This window comes from Zonotrichia albicollis, chromosome 1 (assembly GCF_047830755.1).
Source record: "Zonotrichia albicollis isolate bZonAlb1 chromosome 1, bZonAlb1.hap1, whole genome shotgun sequence".
Taxonomy (NCBI): Eukaryota; Metazoa; Chordata; class Aves; order Passeriformes; family Passerellidae; genus Zonotrichia; species Zonotrichia albicollis.
Window position 1 is genome coordinate 155,236,125 of NC_133819.1, and position 9,557 is coordinate 155,245,681.

A 9,557-nucleotide genomic window follows, 5' to 3' on the forward strand; every position below is an offset into this window, starting at 1 on the left:
ACCTAAATTACACCAAACACACGACAGGTACGCGGGGAGGACACTGATCCTTAATTCACCCTGAAATTAACCAAAATTAACCAAAATTAATTAACCCAAATTACACCAAACACACGACAGGTACGCGGGGAGGACACTGATCCTTAATTCACCCTAAAATAAAATTAACCAAAATTAATTAACCTAAATTACACCAAACACAGGACAGGTACGCGGGGAGCACGCTGATCCTTAATTCACCCTGAAATTAACCAAAATTAATTAACCTAAATTACACCAAACACACGACAGGTACAGGGAGCACGCTGATCCTCAGCTCACCCTGAAATTAACCAAAATTAACCAAAATTAATTAACCTAAATTACACCAAACACAGGACAGGTACGCGGGGAGCACGCTGATCCTTAATTCACCCTAAAATAAAATTAACCAAAATTAATTAACCTAAATTACACCAAACACACGACAGGTACGCGGGGAGCACGCTGATCCTTAATTCACCCTGAAATAAAATTAACCAAAATTAATTAACCTAAATTACACCAAACACACGACAGGTAAGCGGGGAGGACACTGATCCTTATTTCACCCTAAAATAAAATTAACCAAAATTAATTAACCCAAATTACACCAAACACACGACAGGTACGCGGGGAGGACACTGATCCTTAATTCACCCTGAAATTAACCAAAATTAACCAAAATTAATTAACCCAAATTCACCAAACACACGACAGGTACGCAGGGAGGACACTGATCCTCAGCTCACCCTGAAATTAACCAAAATTAACCAAAATTAATTAACCTAAATTACACCAAACACAGGACAGGTACGCGGGGAGGACACTGATCCTTAATTCACCCTAAAATAAAATTAACCAAAATTAATTAACCTAAATTACACCAAACACACGACAGGTACAGGGAGCACGCTGATCCTTAATTCACCCTGAAATTAACCAAAATTAATTAACCTAAATTACACCAAACACACGACAGGTACGCAGGGAGGACACTGATCCTGAGCTCACCCTGAAATTAACCAAAATTAACCAAAATTAATTAACCTAAATTACACCAAACACAGGACAGGTACGCGGGGAGGACACTGATCCTCAGCTCACCCTGAAATTAACCAAAATTAACCAAAATTAACTCAAATTAACCAAAATTAACCCAAAGTTACACCAAACACAGGACAGGTATGGGGAGCATGCTGATCCTTAATTCACCCTGAAACCAAAATATCCCAAAATCGCCCCAAAAATGGATCCTGATCCTTAACTCAGCCTGGAACACCCCAAAACATCCCCAAATTAACCCCAAACATCCCAAAGTGATCCCAAAAAGGGTCTGGGGCCTTTCCAGCTGTGCCCAGGTGTGCCCAGGTGTACCCAGGTGTGTGCCCAGGTGTGTGCCAGGTGTGCCCAGGTGTACCCAGGTGTGTGCCCAGCTGTGCCCGGGTGTATCTCAGGTGCCCCCAGCTGTGCCCATGTGTGTGCCCAGGTGTCCCCAGGTGCCCCCAGGTGTACCCAGGTGTGCCCAGGTGTGCCAGGTGTACCCACCTGTCGGTTGAAGTACAGGAAGCCCTTGGGGCAGTTTGGGTGTACCCATGTGTGTACCCAGGTGTGCCCAGGTGTGCCAGGTGTGTGCCCAGGTGTGCCAGGTGTATCTCAGGTGCCCCCAGGTGTGTACCCAGGTGTGTGCCAGGTGTACCCACCTGGCGGTTGAAGTACAGGAAGCCCTTGGGGCAGTTTGGTTGTGCCCAGGTGTGTGCCCAGGTGTGTGCCCAGCTGTGCCCGGGTGTATCTCAGGTGCCCCCAGGTGTGCCCAGGTGTGTGCCCAGGTGTGCCCAGGTGTGCCAGGTGTACCCACCTGGCGGTTGAAGTACAGGAAGCCCTTGGGGCAGTTTGGGTGTGCCCAGGTGTGTGCCCAGGTGTGCCCAGGTGTGTGCCCAGGTGTGCCCAGGTGTACCCACCTGCCGGTTGAAGTACAGGAAGCCCTTGGGGCAGTTGACGTTGTGGAAGGGCGCGAACGATTCCACGGGGCCGTCGATGCCCATGGGGTGCAGGCGGAGGGCGCCCCTGCCGGTGAGCAGCACCCAGTGCGGGGACGGGCCGCAGATGAACACCTGGACAGGTGAGAAACACCTGGTGACACCTGGGACAGCTGGGGACACCTGGGGATGGGGACAGGGACCCCCAGGATTGGGGACAGGGACACCCGGGAATGGGGCACCCAGAGCACCCCTGCCGGTGAGCAGCACCCAGTGCGGGGACGGGCCGCAGATGAACACCTGGCACAGGTGAGGGACAGGTGAGACACACCTGGGCACAGCTGGGGATGGGGACAGGGACACCCAGGGACACCCAGGATTGGGGACAGGGACCCCGAGGATTGGGGACAGGGACCCCCAGGGACACCCGGGAATGGGGCACCCAGAGCCCATCAGCAGCACCCAGTGCGGGGATGGGCCGCAGGTGAACACCTGGCACAGGTGAGACAGGTGAGACACACCTGGGGATGGGGACAGGGACACCCAGGGACACCCAGGATTGGGGACAGGGACCCCCGGGAATGGGGCACCCAGAGCCGGTGAGCAGCACCCAGTGCGGGGACGGGCCGCAGATGAACACCTGGCACAGGTGAGGGACAGGTGAGACACACCTGGGCACAGCTGGGGACAGCTGGGGATGGGGACAGGGACACCCAGGGACCCCCAGAATTGGGGACAGGGACCCCCAGGAATGGGACGCCCAGAGCCTGTGAGCAGCACCCAGTGCGGGGACGGGCCGCAGGTGAACACCTGGACAGGTGAGGGACAGGTGAGACACACCTGGCACAGCTGGGGACACCCAGGGACACCCAGGGACCCCCAGAATTGAGGACAGGGACACCCAGGGACACCCATGATTGGGGACAGGGACCCCCGGGAATGGGGCACCCAGTGCGGGGAGGGGCCGCAGATGAACACCTGGCACAGGTGAGACAGGTGAGACACACCTGGGGACAACCAGGGACACCCAAAACCCGCCAGGACTGGGGACAGGGACACCCAGGGACCCCCGGGAATGGGACACCCAGAGCAGGGAGGGGTCGCAGGTGAACACCTGGTACAGGTGGGGTAGGTGAGACACACCTGGGGACAGGAACACCCAGGATTGGGGACAGGGACCCCCAGGATTGGGGACAGGGACCCCCAGGAATGGGACACCCCGACCTGTGAGCAGCACCCAGTGCGGGGAGGGGCCGCAGATGAACACCTGGGCAGGTGAGGGACAGGTGAGACACACCTGGGGACACCTGGGGACACCTGGGGATGGGGACAGGAACACCCAGGGACCCCCAGGATTGGGGACAGGGACCCCCAGGAATGGGGCACCCAGAGCAGGGAGGGGTCGCAGGTGAACACCTGGACAGGTGAGACAGGTGAGGGACAGATGAGACAGGTGAGGGACAGCTGGGGAGGGGGACAGGGACACCCAGGGACCCCCAGGATTGGGGACAGGGACCCCCAGGAATGGAGCACCCAGAGCGCCCCTGCCGGTGAGCAGCACCCAGTGCGGGGACGGGCCGCAGATGAACACCTGGACAGGTGAGACAGGTGAGACACACCTGGGCACAGCTGGGGACAGCTGGGGATGGGGACAGGGACACCCAGGGACACCCAGGATTGGGGACAGGGACCCCCGGGAATGGGGCACCCCGACCTGTGAGCAGCACCCAGTGCGGGGACGGGCCGCAGATGAACACCTGGGCAGGTGAGACAGGGGAGGGACAGGTGAGACAGGTGACAGGTGAGGGACACCTGGGGATGGGGACAGGGACACCCAGGGACCCCTGGGAATGGGGCACCCAGAGCCGGTGAGCAGCACCCAGTGCGGGGACGGGCCGCAGATGAACACCTGGGCAGGTGGGACAGGTGAGACACACCTGGGGACAGCTGGGGATGGGGACAGGGACACCCAGGGACCCCCAGAATTGGGGACAGGGACCCCCGGGAATGGGGCACCCAGAGCCGGTGAGCAGCACCCAGTGTGGGGAGGGGACGCAGGTGAACACCTGGACAGGTGAGGGACAGGTGAGACACACCTGGGGACAGCTGGGGACACCCAGGGACCCCCAGGATTGGGGACAGGGACCCCCGGGAATGGGGCACCCCGACCTGTGAGCAGCACCCAGTGCAGGGAGGGGCCGCAGATGAACACCTGGGCAGGTGAGACAGGTGAGACACACCTGGGACACCTGGGGATGGGGACAGGGACACCCAGGGACCCCCGGGAATGGGGCACCCAGAGCCTGTGAGCAGCACCCAGTGCGGGGAGGGGCCGCAGATGAACACCTGGCACAGGTGAGGGACAGGTGAGACAGGTGAGGGACACCTGGGGACACCAGGGAATGGGGACAGGGACCCCCAGGATTGGGGACAGGGACCCCCGGGAATGGGGCACCCAGAGCCGGTGAGCAGCACCCAGTGCGGGGACGGGCTGCAGGTGAACACCTGGCACAGGTGAGGGACAGGTGAGACACACCTGGGGACACCTGGGGATGGGGACAGGGACCCCCAGGATTGGGGCACTCAGAGCCCATCAGCAGCACCCAGTGCGGGGAGGGGCCGCAGGTGAACACCTGGCACAGGGGAGGGACACCTGGTGACACCTGGGGACAGCTGGTGACACCTGGGGATAGCTGGGGATGGGGACAGGGACACCCAGGGACCCCCAGGATTGGGGACAGGGACACCCGGGAATGGGGCACCCAGAGCAGGGAGGGGTCGCAGGTGAACACCTGGACAGGTGAGACAGGGGAGGGACAGGTGAGACAGGTGACAGGTGAGGGACACCTGGGGATGGGGACAGGGACACCCAGAATTGGGGACAGGGACCCCCAGGATTGGGGACAGGGACCCCCAGGAATGGGGCACCCAGAGCAGGGAGAGGTCACAGGTGAACACCTGGCACAGGTGAGGGACAGGTGAGGGACAGGTGAGGGACAGGTGAGGGACGGGTGAGGGACAGGTGAGGGACGGGTGAGACAAAGGAGACAGGTGAGACACACCTGGGGACAGCTGGGGACACCCAAAACCCGCCAGGAATGGGGACAGGGACCCCCAGGAATGGGACACCCAGAGCAGGGAGGGGTCACAGGTGAACACCTGGCACAGGTGAGACAGGGGAGGGACACCTGGGGATGGGGACAGGGACACCCAGGGACCCCTGGGAATGGGGCACCCAGAGCCCATCAGCAGCACCCAGTGCGGGGAGGGACTGCAGGTCAACACCTGGACAGGTGAGGGACAGGTGAGACACAGCTGGGTACACCCAGGGACACCCAAAACCTGCCAGGATTGGGGACAGGGACCCCCAGGAACACCCAGGAATGGGTCACCCAGAGCAGGGAGGGGTCGCAGGTGAACACCTGGGACAGGTGGGGGACAGGTGAGACACACCTGGTCACACTTGGGGACACCCAAAACCTGCCAGGAATGGGGACAGGGAGCCCCAGGGACCCCCTGAGCAGCACCCACTGTGGGGAGGGGCTGCAGGTGAACACCTGGCACAGGTGAGGGACACCTGAGGACAGATTTGGGGTCCCTCGCTGGTTTTGGGGTCCCACTCCCCAGATTTGGGGTCCCTGATGGGTTTTGGGGTCCCACCTCCCAGATTTGGGGGACCTGATGGGTTTTGGGGTCCCAGGCCCCAGTTTTGGGGTTCCTGGATGGTTTTGGGGTCTCACCCCATGGATTTGGCGTCCCTGATGGATTTTGGGTCCTACACCATGGATTTGGGGTCCCCAATGGATTTTGGGGTCCCTGGTTGGATTTGGGGTCCCAGGCCCCAGTTTTGGGGTCCCTGGATGGTTTTGGGGTCCCTGATAGATTTTGGGGTCCCACTCCCCAGATTTGGGGACCCTTGTGGGTTTTGGGGTCCCTGGTGAGTGTTGGGGTCCCACTCCCCAGATTTGGGGTCCCACCCCCCAGATTCATGATCCCTGATGGATTTGGGGTCCCTGTTGGGTTTTGGGGTCCCTGTTGTGTTTTGGGGTCCCCCCCACCCCGTTTTTGGGGTCTCTCATCCCCGAGTATCCATAGATGTCGTGGAAGGGGCAGATTTGGGGTCCCTGTTAGGTTTTGGGGTCCCAGGAAGGTTTTGGGGTGCCCCGATCCCATTTTTGGGGTCCCTGATGGGTTTTTGGGTCCCAGGAAGGTTTTGTGTTGCCCCCATCCCATTTTTGGGGTCCCTGACAGGTTTTGGGGTCCCTGCTGTGTTTTGGGGTGCCCCCATCCCATTTCTGGGGTCCCTGTTGTGTTTTGGGGTCCCCCCACCCCATTTTTGGGGTCCCAGGAAGGTTTTGGGGTGCCCCCATCCCATTTTTGGGGTCCCTGGTGAGTTTTGGGGTCCCTGTTGTGTTTTGGGGTGCCCCCAGCCCGTTTTTGCGCCCCTCACCCCCGAGTAGCCATAGATGTCGTGGAAGGGGCGGATTTGGGGGTCCCAGGTGGGTTTTGGGGTCCCACTCCCAAGATTTAGGATCCCCGGCACTTTTGGGGTCCCTGATGGATTTTGGGCTCCCTGTTGGGTTTTGGGGTCCCACTCCCCAGATTTGGGGTCCCTGATGGGTTTAGGGGTCCCTGTTGTGTTTTAGGGTGCCCCGATCCCATTTTTGGGGTCCCTGTTGTGTTTTGGGGTCCCTGTTGGGTTTTGGGGTCCCTGGCAGTTTTTGGGGTGCCCCCACCCCGTGTTTGGGCCCCTCACCCCCGAGTAGCCGTAGATGTCGTGGAAGGGGCAGGTTTGGGTTCCCTGATGGATTTTGGGGTCCCTGGTGAGTTTTGGGGTCCCTGACGGGTTTTGGGGTCCCAGGAAGGTTTTGGGGTGCCCCCATCCCATTTTTGGGGTGCTCCCATCCCATTTTTGGGGTCCCTGTTGTGTTTTCGGGTCCCCCCACCCCATTTTTGGGGTCCCTGTTGTGTTTTGGGGTGCCCCGATCCCATTTTTTGGGTCCCCCCACCCCATTTTTGGGGTCCCCCGACCCCGTTTTTGGGGTCCCAGGAAGGTTTTGGGGTGCCCCCATCCCATTTTTGGGGTCCCAGGAAGGTTTTGGGGTGCCCCCATCTCATTTTTGGGGTCCCTGTTGTGTTTTGGGGTGCCCCGATCCCATTTTTGGGGTCCCTGTTGTGTTTAGGGGTCCCCCCGCCCCGTTTTTGGGGTCTCTCACCCCCGAGTATCCATAGATGTCGTGGAAGGGGCAGATTTGGGGGTCCCAGGAAGGTTTTGGGGTGCCCCGATCCCATTTTTGGGGTCCCACCACCCAGATCTGGGGTCCCTGATGGGTTTTGGGGTCCCTGTTGTGTTTTGGGGTCCCCCCACCCCATTTCTGGGGTCCCCCCACCCCATTTTTGGGGTGCCCCCATCCCATTTTTGGGGTCCCTGTTGTGTTTTGGGGTCCCACTCCCTAGATTTGGGGTCCCCCCACCCCATTTTTGGGGTGCCCCGATCCCATTTTTGGGGTCCCAGGAAGGTTTTGGGGTGCCCCGATCCCATTTTTGGGGTGCCCCTATCCCATTTTTGGGGCCCCTCACCCCCGAGTAGCCGTAGATGTCGTGGAAGGGCCGGAACCGCGCCACCCGGCCCCGGGGTCCCGCCGGCTCCTCGGGGGTCCCTCCCGGAGCCCCCCCCCGGCCCCTCCGGCTTCTTCCGCGACGGCTTCGGCTTCTTCTCGCGGAAATTGATCCCGTGGGGCACCTGGGGGGCACGGATGGGGGGGGGTTTGGGGGGTGGGAACCCCAAAAATCACCCCAAAATCCTCCCCAAATACCCCCCAAAATACTCCCCAAATCCCATCCAAAATTGTCCCCAAATAACCCCCGGAATCGTCCCCAAATACCATCCAAAATTGTCCCCAAATCCCATCCAAAACTGTCCCCAAATACCCCCAAATCCTCCCCAAATACCCCCCAGAATCATCCCCAAATACCCCCCAGAATCCTCCCCAAATACCCCCCAAAATACCCCCAAAATCCTCCCCAAATACCCCCCGGAATCCTCCCCAAATCCCATCCAAAATTGTCCCCAAAATACCCCCAAATCCTCCCCAAATACCCCCCAGAATTGTCCCCAAATACCCCCCAGAATCATCTCCAAATCCACCCCAAAATTGTCCCCAAATCCCATCCAAAACTGTCCCCAAAATACCCCCAAATACCCCCCAAAATCACCCCAAAATCCTCCCCAAATACCCCCCGGAATCGTCTCCAAATCCCATCCAAAACTGTCCCCAAAATCCTCCCCAAATACCCCCCAGGATCCTCCCCAAATACCCCCCAAAATCCTCCCCAAATCCCATCCAAAATTGTCCCCAAATACCCCCAAAATCCTCCCCAAATACCCCCCGGAATCGTCCCCCAAATACCCCCCAAAAACACCCCAAAATCCTCCCCAAATACCCCCCAGAATCGTCCCCAAATACCCCCCAGAATCATCTCCAAATCCACCCCAAAATTGTCCCCAAATCCCATCCAAAATTGTCCCCAAATACCCCCCAGGATCCTCCCCAAATACCCCCCAGAATCGTCCCCAAATCCCATCCAAAATTGTCCCAAATACCCCCCAAAATCCTCCCCAAATACCCCCCAGAATCATCTCCAAATCCACCCCAAAATTGTCCCCAAATCCACCCCAAAAATTCTCCCCAAATGCCCCCAAATCCTCCCCAAATACCCCCCAAAATACCCCCCAAATCCTCCCCAAATACCCCCCAAAAACACCCCAAAATCCTCCCCAAATACCCCCCAGGATCCTCCCCAAATACCCCCCAGAATCGTCCCCAAATCCCATCCAAAATACCCCTAAAATACCCCCAGAATCATCCCCAAATACCCCCCAAATCCCATCCAAAATTGTCCCCAAATCTCCCACAAAAATCATCCTTAATTTCTCCCCAAAATCCTCCCCAAATACCCCCCAGAATCGTCTCCAAATCTCCCCCAAAAATCGTCCCCAAATCCCCTCCAAAATTGTCCCCAAATACCCCCCGGAATCGTCCCCAAATCCCATCCAAAACTGTCCCCAAAATACCCCAAAATCCTCCCCAAATACCCCCAGAATCATCTCCAAATCCACCCCAAAACTGTCCCCAAAATACCCCCCAGAATCGTCCCCAAATCCACCCCAAAATCGTCCCCAAATCTCCCACAAAAATCATCCCAAATTCTCCCCAAAATACTCCCCAAATACCCCCCAGAATCGTCTCCAAATCCCATCCAAAACTTTCCCCAAAATACCCCCAAATCCTCCCCAAATCCCCTCCAAAATTGTCCCCAAATACCCCCCAGAATCCTCCCCAAATCCCATCCAAAACTGTCCCCAAAAACCCCCAAATCCTCCCCAAATACCCCCCAGAATCGTCTCCAAATCCACCCCAAAATCGTCCCCAAAATACCCCCAAACACCCCCAGAATCGTCCCCAAATACCCCCCAAAATTGTCCCCAAAATACCCCCCAGAATCCTCCCCAAATACCCCCCAAAATCCTCCCCAAATACCCCCCAGAATCATCCCCAA

At 58.1% G+C, this 9,557-nt stretch overlaps 1 protein-coding gene across 1 annotated transcript in view; it reads right to left on the reverse strand.

Moving 5' to 3' along the window:
- The window catches only part of CPSF1 (cleavage and polyadenylation specific factor 1), a 168,648-nt gene that overhangs the window by 50,033 nt on the left and 109,058 nt on the right, over nucleotides 1-9,557 (reverse strand). Inside the window, 3 exon segments of the mRNA XM_074558745.1 lie at nucleotides 1,980-2,132; nucleotides 7,578-7,661; nucleotides 7,663-7,740. Coding sequence (XP_074414846.1) covers nucleotides 1,980-2,132; nucleotides 7,578-7,661; nucleotides 7,663-7,740 — 315 coding nt within the window.